The sequence below is a fragment of the Aquila chrysaetos genome, chromosome 5 (genome assembly GCF_900496995.4).
Source record: "Aquila chrysaetos chrysaetos chromosome 5, bAquChr1.4, whole genome shotgun sequence".
Taxonomy (NCBI): Eukaryota; Metazoa; Chordata; class Aves; order Accipitriformes; family Accipitridae; genus Aquila; species Aquila chrysaetos.
This window is the reverse complement of record NC_044008.1, coordinates 44860496-44882197: the sequence shown is the minus strand read 5'-3', so window position 1 is coordinate 44882197 and position 21702 is coordinate 44860496. Positions and strand designations below refer to the sequence as shown.

The window sequence follows — 21702 nt, the reverse complement described above, 5'->3', positions numbered from 1 at the left end:
CAAAATTTAAAAAAAAAAAAAAAGACATGCGAATAATATTACAATCATACATATATTTTTAAGTTTCGACAATACTGGCCCCAAATTATCTGATACTTAAAAATTGTTTTGTATTCCTGGAAAATTTTCCCATTTTCAGTTTTTGTTCACACTTGGAATGAAAACAAGTATTCAAAATGTTAACACTGCAACAACACAAAGCAACCCTTTCCCTAAGACATACAGAGCAGAAACTGATACAGTCGCAAAGCAGACAAATAACAAGTATCATTACAACTCATGCCAAATTTTACGTAAACATTGACCTGTTGTTTGTTTACAGATGCTTTAGCTTTTGTCAGTAACGTTAAAGCACCCCATATGCATTACAGAAAACCCATGAGATATAAAAAGGGCATTTTAAACTGAGTTTGAGAGTCAGGATCTGGACACAGAAAGATTAACTAACTTTCTCACTGTTAGATAGGAAATCTATGCAAGCCAAAAATCTAGTTCTGCAGCCCAGCCACGCCTCTCCCTCCGAATACCAGTTCCAGTGCCTTAAGCCACACCATCATCAGTCATAGCTATCTGAGCGTAGGGCCAATAGCACTGCTCTGCCTTTCACCAGATCTGCATTTGGTTCATTATTTATAATTTTATTACTTTACTTGATTAAAGTAATGGACTAGATGTTGACTTTTTAGTTGTTTCGGCAGCATTGTTGGAAGAACTTGAAATTATTAAGCAGTTGTTCTGCCACATAACTGGGGGCTTGTTTTGCTCTAATGAGATACAGTATTTGTCACAATGAAGGAAATTGCTTGCGGATTTGCTATAATGCCTTTTACATACACTGGGTTACATTTATATTGGAGTAATGAAAAAAACCCCACAGTCAAAGTCTATATTACTTTTCAGATCTGATGATGTCACCAGACTCATATTATTATATTTGAAAAAAAGATCAGGCTCAACTTTTTGAGGTCTGTTTCTGTTTTTATACTTGATATCCACCTCAGTGGTGTAATGGATCCAAACAGTTAGCTCTTTGTGATCTCTCTCCAGAGGGATCACTGTACCGTTTCAGCAGAACCAACCATAGTGAGTTGTACTTCAGTATTTTTAGGCCTCTGACCAAAATTACTCAGAAGCAGATCTCCTCTCCTTGCAGATATATGAGCAAATTTAATGCACAGTTTCTCTGGCTCTTTCAAACTTAATTTTAAATTTGTGGTGTTTGGATTTAAATTCAGACTTATAAGTGCAATATGGAAAGCAAATTAACAAATTCACAAGTTGTCTCTGTGGACAAATGCCAGAGATTTGTATCTATCTGGGTGTAAGAGGGAGGGCTGATCCAGAAAAATATTAGCAAGAGTTGTCTCTCCTTTGTAAAAGACCTCAAACTGTGGCTTAGATATTTATTATGCGCCGTGCTTATAAAACTTCCAAGATGTCTAATGGAAACAGAGCACAATAGAAGCCAGTTCTGCTTTTCATTTTATATACTACCACTGGGAATCTCTTTCTTCTGATGTTCATCCATATTATAAGCTTTTCTTTCACAGTGGGTAAGATTTTCCTTGCTTTGAAAATAGTAATTCATCATAACAAGAAGAAATATCAAGAATATATATAAATGCCAGTCGAACTACTTACGCTGGCTAAATTGGCAAAATCTTTTTAATTCCCTTCATAACACTCAGCACTACCAAAAACCTCCATTCAAAACATTAACAGAATACTCCAGAAACACAGGAATGCCTATATTTAAATAATAATGTGCAGCACAGGCACCCACATTCATAGTAATAAGTAACCTCATTTTTCTAGCAAAGTTACATCAATGAGAGTTGTAAACTGCGCTCCTTTGAAATACTGGGAGATGAAGTTGGAAATTGTCAATCTGAGGGCTTTTAAAGGAATGCCATGTTAAAAAATAGGCTATAATACTTAATCCTTATGAACCCTCTGTAGCAGTTTATCTTTACGACCTCCCATCCTTCCCCCACTCTTAAAGTCTTGCACTGTGACTCCGGACTAAGACTGAGCTTGGCAAGTTTCAGTACTCTGCTTGAGCCACAGGGACTAACCTTGCAGGCTTTCACCTTGTACTACAAAAGAAAAGTCTTCTCACTCATATCCCACAGAAAGAGGTTTTATCAGAATAAGAGAGGCTTAAGCAAATTACTTTTACCTTGTGTTTGCCACAGGCTAAAAGTATGGGTATTACCAGTTAGCATGTTTCTAGGGATGTACTTTTGTTAAGCAGCAGTAACTCACAAGCCTGTCTTAAACTTTACCACTACTACGGCTCAGAGGCAGACACCGGGACAGCCCCTCCAGAAGCGACCCAAGCATCCCCGTAAACTGGTAAGCCTGCAATTATGGCCTCACCTGAGGGAGACTGGATTTTCTAGTTCGGGCAAAAATTGCTCATGCTTTAAGTTCCCCACATCATGCTTAAAGGTAAATCACCAGTAAACCACCTACTATTAAAACACAGCAGCAGAAGACTCGCCAGATCTGAACCTAACATCATCTGTACTTGAGCAGGCTTCCTAAACTTTTCAGCTAGCCACAACTTCTGGACTTGTGAGCTCACACCACACCACTATAGATAACCATGATCAAAGCTTCCGGCTCCTCCTGTAGACTGACCCAAACCACAGTTTGGGTTAATTGAGTTAAAGCTAAAGCACTTATAAAGCTAATCAGGTAAAATCCACAAATTTTACTGGAACCAGAACTTGTGTATCTACCTTTTCAGTATGTGTAGGTGTTAATTTCTAAAATCCGCACAATGCCATAGAAATTACATTAAGAAAATAGAATTTTGCACCTAAATATTCCAGAAAGCAAAAGTGCAAGTTCTACTGCTGAGAGTATGCATAAGCAATTTTTGAGTACACAAATGGAAACTGTGAACATAAATGTTTAGATTCACATCTGACTCCCTCTGAAGTTAATGTTGTCTTTCCTTTTGTATCAGCTGATACTGGAACAGGCTCAAAATGAACAAACCATAAATGAAAACTATCATAATATGTAATTCTTTCAACATAATGAAAAATAATCGGAAGAAATCAGTCTCCCAAAAGTCTGTATTTACTAGGACCCCTTTTATAGTTTGTTTCCTCAAAAGTTCCTTCAGTGTTTGGAGGTTTTTTGAACAAGGAATACATATACTACTTTGAATTTTTAGAATAACTGTTATTACTTAAAAAGTTCAAAAGTAGAATAAATGTTTCATTTAGTAGTCACAATTTCAATTGCTCAGGAACACATACAGTAAAACAAAAGACAGAGGCATCTTGGGGCGGGGTGAAGGAGGAAGTAATTTGGTCTCTGAGATGGTCCTAAAATCCCTTCCTTGTGCACTTGGAAGTCTTCACAGAATGAAAGAACACTCCAAATCCCATGTTTATGTGCCACTGCTTTCCGAGTCCCTGCCTGGACACTCACGCAAGAGAACCAGGCCCAGACTCAGCAAAAGCTCCTTGAACCTCTGAACAGAGTAGGAACCACAGGTGGACTCTTTGAACTGAGTCATCTTTTTTCAAAGAAATTGTGAAAATTTCTAATGAGGTCCTGAGCCTCCACAGAATCAGGTACATACCTATTCTCTGAATATACAGAAATCTGGATATGATCAACCTGCAACAAAGTTTTGCAGGTTCAGACCTCAGTTCCGCTCACTTTTTTAGTTACATTGTGAACTTTCTTCTAAATGACCTCATCCAAAAGCCACTGAAGTGAATGGGAAAAACTCCCACTAACCTCAACAATTCTTGGACCATTAGGACCTATAAAAAGTCGTATTTTTATTGTGTTCCTTTAACTTCAGCAGCAGCCTGACTGTGAGCTCCGCAGCCTGCTACACACTCAATACCACATTAGGACAATCACTGTTGACCAGAGTAGATAAATGTGAAAGCTTCTTTGAAACCAAACACATAGAAGATACTATCAAACTGTTTAAAACCTTTTGAAATGCATAATTGAATCAACAAAAACTATTTCCACACATAAACTGAGGCAAAGATAATAATTTTAAAAATCTAAGATGGCTTGATAAGTATTTTTTAGCAGGGAGCCTCTTTTCTACTTCACTTCCCAAACTCGCTTTCTGTATTTTCTCCCTATGTCTCAGTCGTTCATTTCTTTTTAAACATGAAAAGAATATTCACCAGGCATTTTTCAATTTTGCCTTCTATGTTAACCAACCTCCACTGCACAGAAGAAAGTGTTTAAAATCAAGAGTTCTTGATTTTAAAAATTGAAAATTGTACAAGAAATGAGTTGAATAAATATTTCATACATTTAACAACAAAGATGGAACACGTGTTGACAGTCCTTTGCTTATTGTTGCCCTGCTTATTCAATATTCCCCAAAGTTAATGTATAACATGTTAAAATGATTACACAGTCTCGATCTTGCACCTCTATTTTATTCTCCAGACTATTTCATGGATCTGGGAGACATGGCAGGATCACTGGGGTTTGTGCAAGAAGTGCACACCTGCAAAACACTGTGAAACCTAGGTTTTCCCCCATTCTAGTGCATTGTACTACAAGAAATGGTTGTGCAGATCTGCGTGACAAAGACTCCTAGGACTACAATCATAAAAAAAATAGTTTCCTTGTGAAGGTGTAAAATACATCTGTTCAGAGCATCCGAGTCTCTGCCTGCTACAAAAGGAATCTACCACCGAAAGGAACAGATTTAGGAGAATTCAGACTAAAATTCATTTTTCACATCCCAAAAGAGGTGTCGGAATAAGGATAGGATGCCCTCTTTACATTGGTGTTTTACTATAAAGAAGCCAAAGGAAGTGAAAGATTTTGATCCAACAGCAAAGGCAAATTTTTGGAGTGATATTTTGGCTCTGAAGCTTAACAGAGGAATTCCCCCGTGGACAACAGGATTAAAAAAAATGACAATATCATCTCAAAAAAAGACTAACGCATCCCAAAGCACTTATTCTACACAAAGCACCAAAAAGTGTAAGAAAAGCTCCCTTTTGATAAGACAGTCGAGATACCTAATTTGCCAGCCTGTTCTCTCCCTTATCTTGACAAACCCAACATACAAAAGGACCTGATGCTACAAAATGAAATGGAGATTCAAAAATAGTATCATTCTACCACTGGGTAAGGTTGCCAGACAACCCTTGCTAGAACCGACGAGAAAGAGGAATCGGCATTATCTTTATTTCCTAATTCATACATGGCAGAGGTTTTGGCTCTGAGAAAGTTGTGCTTGGCATAAGATCCAAAACAGAGGACACAGAGAAGATGAAGACCAACCACTGAAATTGCCCGAGGCTGGTTAAATTCCTAGGGTATGTTAACTTAAAGCAACCTTGCTCTATGCTAATTTTCACTCCTGGATGATTGCTTCCATAACCACACCCTCTGATTCCTAGCAGGACTCTACTTCTAAGGTATTCCCATGCCCACGTTTATACAACCCAGACTGCTCCCCAAATCAAAGGGATCCAAATCCTCAGTTGTCCACTTGCAGCAAGTTTCAGACTGCTCTGCACAGCCACCGGAGACAATGAAGCTATATAAGGAATATAAATATAAGGACTGTTACTGATTACGTGAGGTCATATACCGTTAGTTCATGTAGTCCTGCTTATTAAAGACTTTGCTTGACAGCTAAGTCAGACACTGAGAAAGCTGTGATAAAGCTACTAAGTACTTTATACCAGGAGGTTGGGTTTTGTGGATCAAAGTATTCCATTGATTAATTTTTATAGGGTAGTGGTGGTTTTTTTAAAAATTCATTTCTGAATGTTGGGTGTCTGTATCTTGTCCAACGGCCACTAACAGGTAAAAATCTACTATAGAAAATCAACCAAGATTTTGTTTACTCATTTTCAGAAGAACAAATAAAATTAGAGAATATTACAGTGGAAAAAAATTTGGGGGGGTTTGGGTTTTTTTTTTTTTTTCAGTTCAAATCATGACTGTATCCATTTGCATGGCATTTCTCAGAGACACTTGTACAGTATCAGGCAATTTGTTGATATTGTGGACATGAATACTGATCTGAACCCATGGAGGTCTTGCTGTTGGTAGCAAGTGGAGGGAGCCAAGCCAAATTTTATCAACATAAGCTTAAAAGGATCTATACCACTCACTTCCACATGTGCTTTACAAAAATCAAACCCTCCTTCTATATTCTATTCTAGCCTAACAATCTTCATTACCACACAATCTGGACACAATTTTGTTTCTTAATCTGAGCCTGAAAGCCACGATATCCATCCTTGCCTTTCTGCTCCCACCAAAGCAACCAAGAAATGTGCTTTGAAATTAGGGCATAATTCTTCCTGAGATCTTTACCCAACTCGCAATTAATGCAACTAGTCAGGTCAGATACTCTAAAATAAAGCAGTAAATATTGGTCAAGTGGATATAGAAGACAACATCTCTTCCACAGCAAAGCTAGGCTAAATTTATCTAAACCCTGTAAGATTAGGACAGATATAGCTTGTCAGCTCGTCTCCTTTCTCTCACTTTCCTGTCTTCTTAAAAATACATTCTGCTTACATGGTTTATGTTCAAGTCCACTTTGGAGTGTACTGAGTTTACTGCTGAATGATAACATTCAATGGATGTCATTTCTGATTTTCCTAAAGGCACTAACAACCCTTTTCCAATTCTTGAGGCTCATCCAGATGTCCATCTATAAATACCCAAATGTTCTTGCTCTCATTCCTCTTAACCCATTTCCCCCTCCAAACAGCAAGTAGAAAAGCAGGGAAACTGAGGTATGCACAATGAACTAGAAACATTACAACATGCGGTACATGTGACCTATTACAGGGAAATGGTTTGATTTCATACATCAGTGTATGGTGCCTGCTTAAAATACTACAGTTAAAAATATGTATGCATTACTATTTGAATTGTAACAAACCACAGAATCCCAGGTAAAAGCCAGGCTCTGATATCACTAAGCTTCTTACAAATGCAAATCAAAACATGTATATTAATAAAATTATATAGGAAGAATAACTATAAAAGGTACGTTGCCATGTGGAAGCATTAAGTTTCCATATATCTAAGTATCTAAGTGTATTTTTTTATTAAAGCTTTCTATAGAAGTAGTTACATATTTCAGTAATACACAGGATATTTACAATTTCCAGGTCAAGCTCAACACAACAGATGTTCAGGAAGCAGATTTACTGATGAACTCAAAGAAATGCCTCAGATACTATAGTACAGCCATACTTTTAAAGCTTTGCAAACTTCCATCTGCTTTCTCTTGTGATCCATTCACAAATCAGGAATAAAGAAGAAAAAATGGACATAGTACAAATGAACTTCTTGTTCTGCTGCATTTGGATAAAGTCTAGTCTCATAAGTGAGCAACATTTCAAAGATATTTCAGTTAAAAATGAAACAGAATTTTCAGTATTGTGTGAAAAATGGATACTTCACTGCCTCAGATAGGATTTCCAATGAGTCTAAAGGAAATCAGAGCTCATATTCCATCAGACTTCAAGAGGAATTGTATGCCTATAGCGCTTAAGCTCCTGTCAAAATTTCCAGGTACACGCTTCAGGATGACTTATCTTACACTAATCTGCTACTGGCTTACTGTTCAGTTTAATGTTGCTCATTTGCTAAGTAATTGTTACTGAAACAGCTAAAGATTAAGACTGATCCAACTTAAAAGTAGCCCAACAGATAATAGAAAAGGCAAAGCAAAGCAAATTGCAGTACATTTCATGTATCAACTCACGCAGTAGTTGAAGACCTGAAGCCATCAGTTCTCATAAAATACAAAACAGGACAAAGTTTTCACTAGATTTTTCCAAATTTATTTCCTAAATCTCAAATTATGCTAGATCATAACCCTGAAGAAAAGTGCATGTGAAATGTGCGTGTGAACAGCATGTAGAAGGGAATTATACCAGCTAGTTGTTTAACACTTATTTCAATTGATAAACTTTTGGTTTACAAGAAGGAACTGAGACCAACTCCTAGACAGGTCGGGTTTTTTCTACGCACATACTACAAACAAGTTAAAAAACAGGTGGTCATAATCGTTTTGAGGTTTTGTGATGAAATGTAAGAATGCCAATTCTGTTATTACCTATATTCTGTTATTACCTACCATTAGAGAAGTGTGCGCTATTTGAGTTGTAGCTAATCAACAAATGCAAACACCATCTACTCATTACATTTCAAACCTTGCAAAACTCTGGCTGTTGCCTCCTTGATGAATCTGTCTGGCTACAGCATTACACATAAAACAGGAATAACAAAAAAAAAAAAACCCCAAATTGTCATAGAAAATACAGTGCATGCAATTAAAGTACAAGCTTCAAGAACAACTAGCCACAAAATGGAATAAAAGCAAAAAGAAGATTTCTAACAGGTGGAGGCAAAAAAAAAAGCAGAGCAGTATGGTCTATTGCAATGAGAAATGAAGACTTCAAACAGCTGCCTCATTGAATATAATACCGTGCAGCTGGATGAACTGCAGCACAGCTGGATCATTTCTTGAAATACTGTGTATATACTCAAACATCTCTATGTTCACTAACTAGAAGTAACTTACTAGAGAAAGTATAAATAAAACAGTAAGACGTCTCGTCCTTTGGGGGAAAAAATTAGGTTGTCAAAGTATTGCACGCAAAACTAAGCACAGCATATTCTGAGCCACAAGGAACTGGCAGTTACAAATCAGGAAAGGCCAAGAGTTCATAAACTGGGACTATGTTGCCTTTGCTTCTCAAGAACTCCACTCCTCTAGCCAAGAAATCACAGGCATTCAGGAAACATACACCAGGGCCTACCTTACCAATCTTATGCAAGGACGAATTCTCTAATTACTCTAAACTAAAGTTCCACTTCCAGTTAACCAAAAAGGGTGACACAAACATTATGTTTCTCTGTACATTTCAAACTTCACAATGCTTCTAGGAATGTTTTACATTAAGATATAATGAAATCCAACACCGGACACTGAATGAATGCTTGCACTAATAACATGCATATAAACAATGTATATCTATAATTTGTTTATACATGTATCTCACAATTCTAGCAGAAGAAAAAACAACACACTAAACCACTGAAAACAAGTATAATATATTCAGGGTTGGCCCAGAATATTCAATGATTTGCAACATTACACAACACACAGAAGGCCACATTTATATCTGGCCCCAACACTTGTTGTAAAATTATTTGTGCGTATTTGGTAGCTATATACAAACAGTCAAATGTAGTGACAGAAAACTTAGAAGCAACATCTAGAAATCTGACAAGACAAGTGTTATTTGTCAGAATTTTGATATTCATTTAGCAGACTTACAAACACTACTAGGAAGGGATTGCTAGTTCCCAGGAGGATCCCAGGAGGTTCACTAGTTCTGGTGGATGATTTCTGCTGATCAACTGAATGGAAAATCCTCCACAAAACACCTCACTGATGAGACTTTAGAACTGAATAAATGTTTCCTCACAAGCCTATATAGCCCAAGCAAATGAGCCCAAACCTCCCAAACTCTGAAACATCAGCAAAACTACTCTGAGCCTACAGCTGGTTGTTGAGGACCTGTAGGCAGTGTCTGCTTTGTCCTGTTAACGTACTCCCTATAACACGTCTCTGACTTCTGGGTACTCCATTCCAGAAGTGCTTAATGCTACTTGCACCTCTCAGTACCTGACCAAGATTTTTAAAAGATCAATTAGGCTTTTCTTCCATTTTATAATTACTTAAATCATATTAATTGGAGCTCATTCAGTGTCTTCAGTGTCACCAATTACCAGCAGACTGGAGAAGTTTCTTAGCAACTTAACATCTTAAGTTGGGCCACTACATTTCGATCTGTTACGAGAAGCTATTTTGTCATTCAAAATGAGTGAAATCTGTTGTTACAAATCCAGCGACAAAAACCATGAATAAATAAGCGTAGCAGCCCTGCATTAGTCTTCAGTCTCTTTCCTAATACCAAAAAGTAATTCAGTCTAAATCATAAATGCCTCTTATCTGACACAAAGTACTGAAGTTGCAGTATTTGCTAGACACCTGTGGAAGTTACACATTTCATTTTCTTCAGAGCTTATCTTTTTCACAGCTGTAGCTGGGAGACAACTGTAGCTAGAAGTCAGGTTACTAGAAGGTATTTTAAAACGAAAGTAAACTCATAAAGGATTTTACAGCACGCAGGGATCTACCTCTACACTGAGTTCTCCTCTGCACACAGCACAGGCTTCAGGACGGAGCGCTGACGTGAAAGTGATTTTAGACAAAGAGTACCATGAAATCCAGCATGAAAAACATGCAGACCAAATACCCCTCCATCCATTGGAAGTTTGGATTCTGATACATTTCAAGTAAACAGACGCCAGCTGGAATTGCCCGAACGTCCCGCCACAAGGCTGGGCGCTGACACCCGGCACACGTCGGCCTCTTTCACTCCAGTTGATTTTGAATCACTCATTATGGTGCCCATCGGTGGTTGGGTTTGGCAACAACGGTATCGGGGGAGACCGGGGACCCGTTTTTCCCACCACAGAAAACGCAGCAGCGGCATTAGTGCCGTTTCATATACGCTTCTGCTGCTTTCAGCTACAGGGATTTTTATCCCGGTCGAAACTCAGCCCGACTCGAACCCTGCCCCGAAGAGCGACGCGGCGTACAGGCTCCGTACGGCTTTTGTCCCTCGGCAATCAAACCGAAAAACGCAGAGAAGTCGTTAAGAGGAAGCCAGACCTGGCAATCTGCGGGAAGGGAATGAACTCTGCCGGGCCTTCCAGAGCCCCCTCCGGCTGCCGGAGCGGCCGGGGGTGAAAGGCGCTGCCCCCAGGCCGGCCCGCCCCGGCCGCAGGTTCCAGAGGCCTCTCCGCGCCCTCCGCGCAGGCCCTCGGGTTCCAGACGCTGCCTGCCAGCAGCAAACTATTTAAACGGCTTTCAAGATCTGAGCGTGGCTCCGTTCCTAGAAACTCAGCTGGCTCGATGCAGTATTTTAAGCCAAAGACATCTTGACTCTACCAAGTGGAACTAAATCATCTCTACAGCCACCACGATGATGATCCTTTAGCCACGTCCTCATTCCTGTTACTGCCTTCGTTAGCCAGCGTCCAGTGAGCTCCGATACAAGTTACAGCTGCGTGTGTAAAATAACACGTACATTCGAAACAGCAAGAATCCCCGCCGTCAGTGCGACGCAGGTAAATAAGCGTGCTGGCCTGCAAACGAGCGCGTTCACCTGAAAGGGGAACTGTGAAACTAGAGCTGGTTTTCAACAAAAAGCAAACAAAAACATCATGTGGAGGAAATGCTTGGTCAAGCCTGCATTTTAGAAAACCGCCCATTAAAATTTTGCTCTAAAAGAACAAAATGAAAAAAATTCAAAAAAGGAAACAGAATAATTTCCGTGAAAATTTTGCATTTCTTTTACTACGAGGGAAGGGGGCAAAGCCTCAAGATCTTTTAGGGGCAAAACCATGTCTGACTTTCAGTGCACCGGGCTCTGATTTGCAAATCCCTCTTTTTTGTCTCTTTTTTTAAGAAAGTGAAATTGTCTCTCAGGAGAAAATGCTCAAACTTTGCTGTATTTTTCTGCTTGCACATCGCTACATTTAAAAGGAAGAAAAAAAGCCAAGTCCCCGAGGAATACATTTTTAGCTATTTCAAGTTTTACATACCAGAGGTACAATCACAGCTCCTCCTAGGCTCCGAAGTCCTCTTCCAGTGGCGACGCAGGCAGAGGCAGTCCTGCCGGCAGCTCCCCTTCCTCATTACCTGGTTGCCAAAGAGCAGCACAGGCCAGGAAAGCAGAACGTCCCTGCAGGACGCCGCATCTAAAGAGAGCGGAGCGCGCAGTGCAAAGCCACAGTGCGCGCTCTGCACAGGGACCGCTCCTACACCTGCCTGCCTGGCACGGGAGTAATTCTAACTGCTGTAACAGAAACCCGTGGCTAGGACCACAGTATAAAACACCGTCTATTACAAAAGCCTGGCTGTCATTATCAAACAGAACTCAAAGCAAGAGGGTCTGCAGCTGACCAAGATCTTCTGCAGTTGTTGATTTGAAAATACTATACTTGACAACGTATTTTGGATGTGTAAGACTATGCAGGTATCCTCCTGAACAGGAAGCATCAGACAGAGATTTTCCTGGAGAGGACTTTATTTCTTCTTTAACCTTATACAGGATTTCTGACAAAATGTCTGCAGTTGTTTCCCTCCTCTTGAAAAATGCAGTTATTCTACACTAAGAGAGGCTCCTGTGGTCAGATTCCCACCAAGTTATCCTTTTCAATGGAGCAATAGGTTTTCTCCTTTCAATAGATTCTCCTCATGCAGCCACCAAAATATCAAACACTTCAGGTAATTAATTTTTCATCACAATTAAAAATAAAAGTTAGCTGAAATAAGGAGTTCAAATTAAAGAGTTCAATTATCAGAATGATTAAAACATTTATCGCTTCTGTATATTTAAACTTCCTTACAGGTTTTATGGTCATGTCACCGTGATGTTTTCCCTCCGCCACAACTGGATCTTTCCTCTCAGATCCTGCCCTTAAAGTCATTATATGCTATCGGTTCTGCAACAAGAACTAGGTTTTTTTCATTAAACTCTCTAAATTCATAGGGTTTATAGTGCCTTTAATATGGCTTTTTTAATAAAGACAAAAGTTTGTGTTGGAGCAGTAGCAGATAAAACAGGGGTTAGAAATGCAGCTGCACCAATCTGAACATGGGAGAAATAAAAATATGTGTATTTTTAAAAAATAATAATAATTACACTTAACTCGCCATCAAGACAGGGCTGTAAATTATGGTTTAGCCGCCCTTATTGATCCAACATAAACATTAGAAACAAGCTGTGCTATGCAGGGGAGGGAAAAAGAAATTATTGTGGCATGTTTTAGATCTCCTGAGTCATCTTTCCTGGCACAGGGCAGAGTGAGTCAAAGCTGCTGTGTAGGAAGCAAGGAGATGGAGGTGGGCTGAGCTGTCTCAGCATTGGCTGTGTCTTGTCAACAGCAGTTTGAAAAGGGATGCGTCAGAGCTAATGCATCATAAGTCTTTGGGGCCATGTTGTAGGAGAAGTCATACTGTCCACAGACTATGCTTTAAGCCACACACTTGCTGGGGTACCAAGCTCTTTTTTCTGCCTAAATGCATGGTACCAAGTGCCAAAGTTGTTCAGCTCTGAAAATTCCTTTTGGGCAACTTCACGATGACAAACAAGTCTTTAATTAAAAGCATAGTATATACTAAATGTTCATAATTTGAGATAAAGAGGTATAGCTCTGCAAGTCTTCCCTATACCCACAACAGATAAAACCAGGACTGAGGCATGACTACATTAGAAAGAAACTTGCACATCTTTGGAAGGGTCTTTATTGTTACAAAACAGGCATTTTGCCTTCGTGCAATGAGGCAAGGCACAGAACCCCGAGAGCTGGCTCAGAGAGCCCTTCACACAATGCAGTCCAGCAAGGGGTTCCCTCAGTCCCCCAGAGCAATACAGCGACAGCCGCACGTGCCGTCTTCCAGCTGACACACCCAGCTGCAGCCCTACGCAGATGCTTCACTTCTTTCGCTTCAAAACTTAGTATGAGGCGCTATACTACAGGATAGACATTACCTCAGTTTATTAACGGCAAAAAAATCACTAGTACCTATCACCCTTTTCTCTTTCTAAACCTATTAGGGTGAAGGGAGGAGGAATGAAAACATGAGAACCAGGAGGAATCCCTCCATCACGAAAGAAACTTTCCCATTCCGTTTGCAAATCTCTTGTTTTGCCTCCGTTTTGGAGCTGGGAAAGCAACTTTGCAAGATGATTTAAAGACTGAAGTAAAACATACACAGAGCACTAATTGCACCAGGGCAGATGGCTGACACTGAAGATGCACACAATCTTGCCACTACATCAATTTTAGGACATACGGGGGCACGGCATTGCCATAAAGATAAATCATAGTACACTGAAGCCTTTATTTGTAATGAAGTCTTCCGGCAAAGAGAAACCCCTGCAAACACTGACTGTAAGACATTAAAAGCCGTGGCATAATGTATTACTTCTATTTAACTGTGTGGCATTGTATTATCTGTAGCTACTTACACAGAAGGCAATAAAAGCTGTATTCAAGAGACACTTAAAAAATACAGGTAAATTCTCTTCCTTCTACTTTGTTCTTCTCAAATCTAGAAAGGATAAGTAGATAGGCCTATATCCTGTGTTTTAAAATTTTAAGGTGAGACTGTGCCTCCATTTGGAGGCGAGACATTGCACAGAACAGGTGGTACAGAGCACACAGCCTGTTGGTAAAGCAGTCTGTGGGCAACAAAATCATTGTACTCTCCTACTAGTGATGCACGCCAAGTGATAGAATGGCCTCAGAATAATAAAGATAGCTAGTCCACAGTATGCATATGTATTTCTCTACGCATAAATCCTCTTTGGTCTTTGAAGTTTTGTGGAAAACAACTTTTAAAAAATGTTAATTTGAAAAACAAGATGTGAACTAAATTCCTCTGAATCCAGAGACATATTTGAAGAGTATTTGCCTCATAAATAATCACAAATCTCAACTGAGGTAGGCCCAGCTCTTGTTTACAGAAAGACAAACAAAATAAATAACTATTTCACAAAACATGTTTCTGGAGAAAGGTTAAAACCCCCAACTGACTGAGATTTTATCCTCCAAGGGTTAGGACTCTAGAGGGGTGGCAGAGCACTACTAGAGCTGCTGCTGCTTTGTGTTCCAGGACAATCAGTTCAACATGCAGCTGGGGAAGTCCATAGCACAGGTATCCCTCCCACAGTCAGCAGCCCAACTGTCAAACATACCATTAGAAAATACATATTAGCCGGCCAGAGAGTCCTGAAATGAATGCATAAGGACCATGAGTCACATGCTAAGCTGGCATAAAAAAACATTAACCCCATTTACTGAAATGGAGCCATACAGAGCCTTTGTCATCAAAAGTAAATACATACAAAAAGAAGACAGTTAACAGTGTAGTAGCTGAAATATTGTTGCAACACTATACAGAGCCAATGGTATACCAGTCAAAGTAGGACTTAAATGCTTTCGTTCTGGTAAAACATAAGAAATATCAATGTGAAATTATCTACTTGTCTGACCATGAATAAATGCAGCAGATAAACAGAGCAAAATGAACAAGACTCAAACAGTCAAAGCCTCACGGCTTCCACTGGGTAAAAGTCACATTTGCCTTTCCAAAACACAGTCTCTATAATAATGCAAAACCAAGCTGTCTTCCCTTACCTTCTGCAAAAGGTTCCCATTCATAAAATCGACCCATAAATGGCTTGTTATTGTATGATGCACATTGTACCTCTCTAATATTTCTGCTGCTTTCAGGACACATCTGTTTAAATAAAAAAACAGTCATATTATAATCAACAGCAATGTTGTTATTGCTTTCTTATTAATTCACTTGAGAAGGTTAATGAAGGCATTGCCAAATTCTAATCCAGATGAACGATATTAACATCAGAAGACTCCTTTTCTCAAAAACAGGTAACAAATAGTGTGCTTTTAAGTAACAGTATCAAAAGTGCCTGTAGAAAAAAATAAATTTGTGGAGTTCATGGAGCAACAGTTCTACAAAAAAGGCAAATTTTTTATTGGGCTGTCATTTTCCTCAGCAAAAAGATGACACTTCAATATAAATTCAATAAATTAGATCCAAATAATTTCCTTTCCACAATAGCTTCACATTTTTCATTATTAATTTTCTGGGCTCAGATCCAATAGAGTTGAAACCCTTAACATACACGCTTCCATAACTTATTAAAAGCTGGCCACGCCAATTTCTTATTTTCATCCCATGCTTCAATACTTTACTATCGCTTTTTCTTTTTTATTTCTACATGCTGCTATTACAGTCATTGCATTACTTTGTATTTTAACTTGTGCCTTCAAATGCTAGCTCCAGAGTTCTTGAAGCTAAATAGTGGGAAGAGCTTCTTTTATACAGGTGCATGCATGGACATACACACATACTGAGGCAGGGCTAGTTTTACAGATAGAAGTAACATCTTTTATTAGGTAACCTGCAATGCAAGCCTTTGGCAGACAAGCCTTGTTTAGCTGTGAAGCAGATTCCAAAAGTAAACACAAGTTAAATACTTAATTACTTTCTCTGCCTGTATCCTCACACTACAGCAGTTACAGCAAAAGACTACTCTGTGTGTGGGCACACACAAAGGGGAGAAAGATTTCTAGAAAAGGCGGGGGGGTAATTAGAACAATTTCTATGCTAGTAGAAAATAGACGGTCATGGGTGCATTTTTTCAGGTTCCCTTTAGACGATCAAAATGGCTATTAAAAACACTATTCAAGAACAGTAGAAACCACATGAAGAACCGGACTAGAACAGCAGAATATTTTTTTCTGTAGGAGACAGATTTCAAGGGAAAACTAGAGACAGTATTATATGAAAGCAGCATGGCTAAATAACTGTGTTTTTGAAGGAACAGCAAGAGATTCAGCAAGAAGAGCTCTTGTTGCAACTGTAAGTCAGTTCTCTTATACTTGTATAGGGGGAAAGATTGGTCATCTTTGCAGTGAAAGTCAGCACACCAGAGGTCCCGGAAGAGTTCTTGCTTTGTATCCACCATCTATATATGAAGATGTTTGTAACTGGATCAGTGAGACGTCAAAGTCAAGACTTTTCAAGTGGGCTATAAACTGTACCAAAGACATGCCTGGGGGAAGGTTCATGGACTACTTTATCTTCCATTAGAATCACAGTAACAAATCTTCTAGAATAAACACTGTTTCTGCCAAACAGCACTCTGTGCTTTGTTTGCCCACCATTCTGAGATCTCCAAGTACGTGCAAATATTGTTTTCCTCAACAAACTATCTAAAAAAACCAAACCAAAACAAAAAAGCTTCCCTGAAAATAGGACCATGAGCCACGAAACTACATTAGAAGGGTGGGACCAAAAGTCTTTTCTAGTGCCAAATGCAGAAAGCAACGCTATATTCCCACAACTGAAACATGCATCCTTACATCTGTGACACAGCAATGCAGCAAGGGTAATTCAGCCACAACAACCAACCAACCAAGGCTAGGAAGCTTACATTTTTAATGGAAACCAATTATAGCACATATTCTAAAAGTGAAGGGACAGAACCTGAGCTGGAATAAATTAAGGTCACTACATTAAATTACAGCATAACAACATCGGTTTGCACCAGCAAAGAACCCAGCCTGAAGGGTTTCTTTTTGGAACGGTTTCCCTTTTTTTCTGGCACACATTTTCTGACAGTCTATTGTGAAGTTTTGTTGTTTCTTGTTTTTCCTTTTCTGAGCCTTGAGCTCGTGCTCTTGTGTACCAGTATTTCTGGCTCATAAACCATTTCCTGTACACCCCGGTCATACCAACTACAGACAATGTATGAATAAAAAGATCAAAATACTCATTGCTGTTGCCAAAAAATAGCGACACCCGCCCCTTCTAAGATTATTTTAATATAGCTACAATTTCTGGTTTTAAACTTACTGAAAGTTGTCCACAGGACAGAGGCCCCATTGCTTTAAAGCAGAACAAAGGACTGGCAAATACACCAAACACTGTATGGATCAAGCCGAAATCCGAAGAAAAAGCTAACTCAGTAACGTCCATGCCACTTTATAAGTCCCAACTCAGTTGTCCTTCCTCCATTTCTTTCATCAAAGTTTAATTACAAAACAAAATTTTGAGTAAAAATTTGAGAGTGTGACCTGGTCTGCAAAAACTCTTCGGTTTATTCTTTATACAGATTATACTCATTTTTCTTTTTAAATGTCTTTTTAAAATATTTTATGAAAGAGTTAACTACAAGGTGCAACTAGTCAAACTTACTATAGATTATGAATCACCAAGGCTTAAAAGAGTCATACTATAAGTATATACTAGTTAACATCTCTACAGCATTTATTAACCCCGCCTAAAATTTTAATGCATAGCTGAATGAAATGACAGTTTTACATCACCTACTGCTCAGCCCCCCTGAAAATGAAATCCTTGAGGCTTTCTCAGAAGAGCTGAGAGCGCCAGGCACTTTCTCTTGGCCTCTCTGGCTTTTTAGCACACCTTTTAGGCAGAAAATACACTGTTATCACTAAAAGGAAAAAGCATGACCCTGTACAATCAAAAGTGACACTTTAGCATAGGGGTTTCTGTAGATCCTCGTTTTTTATTTTTTCCCTGAGAGTACAACCTGTTTTTACATTTTAATTAGTATATCTGTCAATGTGGTGACGCATTTCTTTCCCCTTCTCCAGGCTGATTTACGAACGCGGGACAGTCACAAACACATATAGCTTGACTATAAAACTCCTGAAAGACAGCAACGGGCGTCTGTGATGAGCAGACAACAACCCCCCAGAAAGCTCATATTTACAACATCTAAGAGTTGTACCTTACAGAGTTCACCATTTGCTTCCCAGCTCACGCACACGGCTGGGAGATCCTGGAAGACAACCGAGGACAAAGCCAGGCTTTCCCATAGCACCGTCCCCTGCAGCACGTGGTCTGCATCCTCTGTCCGAGGGTCTGCCCATGACGGAGTCCCTACACCCTTCCTGGCCCTCTGCCAAACAAATAGCAATTTTCCTTTAAAAAGCAGGCAAGTTGGCATGTTTACAGATGAAAAATGTTCCTGTGGCTAAGCCAGAGTACTAGGATTTAAACAGCCTGGATCTCTTTCCAAAATCTTCCAGAGGCTTTCGGAATGAACTTGCTAAAATATTTAACCTTATTGCGTGATTCTCCCTCGGTTCCCCCTCAGTGACATGAGGGCATTAGGATCGCGTTGTCTGTTAGGGGCTTGAAACCAATTTTCTGGAAAACAAAATGTTGACTTTGATTCATTGTTTTGTTAACGACAGATCTGGAATTTCATTTTTTCCTCAAAAACTTAATTTTGTTTTGTGATTACTGAGGGAGTTATCTACAGTTTTTCATAGAGGTTTTGATACAAAACCAAGATGACCTCTTTGGATGTTTGTAAAAAAAGAAATAAAATCTCCTTTTTAAACCAGGTCTGTGGAGGCCAGATCAGCAAAAAATATACATTGCATATATACCAAGATAAATCTCAGGTTCCATTGCGTAGAGGCAGATGTAAATTATCCAGAAAACTATACTGTATGCTGGGAGACTTTTTTTATTATTATTCTTTCAGTTGTGCACTATGAAATTAGAAACAGCCCCTAGAATCCATAATTTTGTATGGTTTTAGATGATGTCTCTCCTACTTAAAATATGCTGCTTGGAAAAACCAATGCTGTAAATTAAGCATGCAGGACTTTATTCAGCTAAGCACCTTCAAAGTGCTGGACATCTTCACACAAGGTAAGACGCTTTCAGAGCTTCCACTGCTGCATTTTGATGTGGCTGTTTCAATGAGCATAACATCTCGTCCAGCTTTTCTTCCTGTACTTTCAGAGTGTGAAATTAACAGCAGCAGCACAGCACTGCGTTGATGAGGCAGCCAGGGCTTAAGACAAAACATTTCAGAAGTATCCCTTTGTCTTTTGGGACCTCAGGCCAAATTTCTTGAAATGCACTGTCTGCAGGTGATAGAAACTTTGCACTTCTGAAGCAGTAGCTTTATTTATGCCTCAATTTCATCTGAGATATGCAGATATGAAAGTATTCTGAGGGCCAGCAACACACAGTACTTCTCTTTGTCATGTACCATTACAGCTTTCTTAAAATGAGCTGCTAGTACAGCTAAGACTGTAAAACAAACCAACCACTCTACTTGCTTTTTAGCTTTTGGGAAACATTTGAAAAGCACAGGTTTTTAACAAATCTTTGACACTTTGGTTAATTAATGAAGTGCTGACTAAACACCAGAAAATTATCAGTCTGCCAGCAGATGTGTGCTCACACTGGATGCATGCCTGCCAGTAGCAAAGCTGTACTGGGATAATGCACTTCTGCAAATGCATAAATGGGCCATTTTGATCCTGAAACCACCTCTAAAGGCAATTAAAACATTGACTAAGATTTTTGGCACTGTTTCATTCTTATGACCTACAGTAACTGGCAAACTCTTTTTCCAAGGCCCCATAGTCCTTCTGGGTTCTCCAGGCTCAGGCATAATTAATAATTAATATCTTCTATGTGTGCAATACTATATATTAACTTAAGTCCAAGTAATCTAGTTGTACTCCAGTTTTCTTTTCTGCAGTGGTTCTATCTAATCAATCCTTTGACATTCCAAAGGATAAACACATCTCCAAAGAAAAATAATTAAAATACTTTTTTCTGAAACAGTAATCTGAAGATTCTTCTTTCATGTTCAGAACATACCCTTAAAAGTGGCATGTCCTTGCAATATGCATACTATATAAATTCCAATTCTTTACACAACAATCCACCATGTCTGCAGTGAACTTCTGCTCTGAAGTGCTGGTGCCTTGTTCCTCCTGAAATGCCCACATCTGAAAGCAGAACCCGGGGTCCTTCAAATTTTAATTCTTCTGCTAAGTTGTTTCCCTCTGCATTTTCAAGGACCATGCACAGCCCTATCAGTGTTACTTAGAATCAAAGCAACCTACTGTTGTCTAGCTGAACACACACTGAAAGACAGCAACAGATCCATTTAAACTACTGGAGACTCTTTTATTCCCCCAATAGCTCTAATTTTTAAAAATGGTAACAGAACATGAAGACGATTGTCTGCCAACTAAAAAAAGAAATAAGGTATATTAAATGTGTCTAGATATCCATGGCACAAAATATCGGGCAGATTTTTTATTAAAATGGAATTGATGCTTCTGAAAAACAAAAATATGCAAGAAACTTTAAAATGCAATATTTTAGAAATTATGTGAAGAACAGCTCTGCAGTAAAAATAGTGCTAGCCAGCTCTAGTTACAGTCCATGACCACAGACAGTACGTTATAAATGTCTGGCTTGACATGGAATGAAAATTAACATCTGTGAATGCAGTGGTATCTGGACAAGTTTATGAGGAATGAGCACCTGTATTGTCGAAATCTCGGCACTGCCTCAAGCGATGAATTTACACCTACATGTCTGTTGCAGTGGAGATTAAGCTTATGATGACCATGATCATAAACTACTAACTTTCTTTACTAACCAGAGAGAGATTCTGAAGCGATGCAGACTGTAAGGGAGCAAGTAATACAAGGTCACAGCCTTTCTCTTTTCCCTCTCTGCTTTCAAGGGGTTGCTTGTCATAGATGGAAAAGACCTTAGACGTGTGCACAATACAAAGTCATTATATTTCTACCCAAATCCCATTCAGCTAGCAAGGAGCTTGTGTTTGGAACAAGGAAGACGGTCCATGGCAGAGCTGCACACCGGGGTGCCTGCCTCCCCTGAGGTACCTGCTGGCTCCCACTGCCACGGGTAAGGGAACTGTACCATCTCGGTCTGGAACTTAGGAAGCCTTTTTGCCATTAATGATTTCAGCTTCGCACCAAGAAAGTCCTCTGAAGTTAACTAGAAAAGTCTTTGCAGTGTTACCCAAACCTAATCACTCTTAATTTTGCAATGTATCAGACAAATAAGGCATTAATGTATAACGTGGCAAGTGCATCTGTTACTGCTTTACCTTTTCTCCCTTCCATAGCACTTTACAGCTGAATACACAGTATGTCTAATAATGGGGAAGAAAGATCAACCAAACAGACGAAGAAAGAAGTACTTCTGCTTAACTTTACAGG

General features: G+C 39.2%; 1 protein-coding gene across 2 annotated transcripts in view; it reads right to left on the bottom strand.

The window, feature by feature from the left end:
- THSD4 (thrombospondin type 1 domain containing 4) overlaps positions 1-21702 on the bottom strand; it is a 333359-nt gene that overhangs the window by 237946 nt on the left and 73711 nt on the right. For both annotated transcript variants that reach the window (XM_030015385.2, XM_030015386.2), the window contains exon 6: positions 15271-15373. In XM_030015385.2, coding sequence (XP_029871245.1) covers positions 15271-15373 — 103 coding nt within the window. The remainder of the gene's footprint in view (positions 1-15270; positions 15374-21702) is intronic.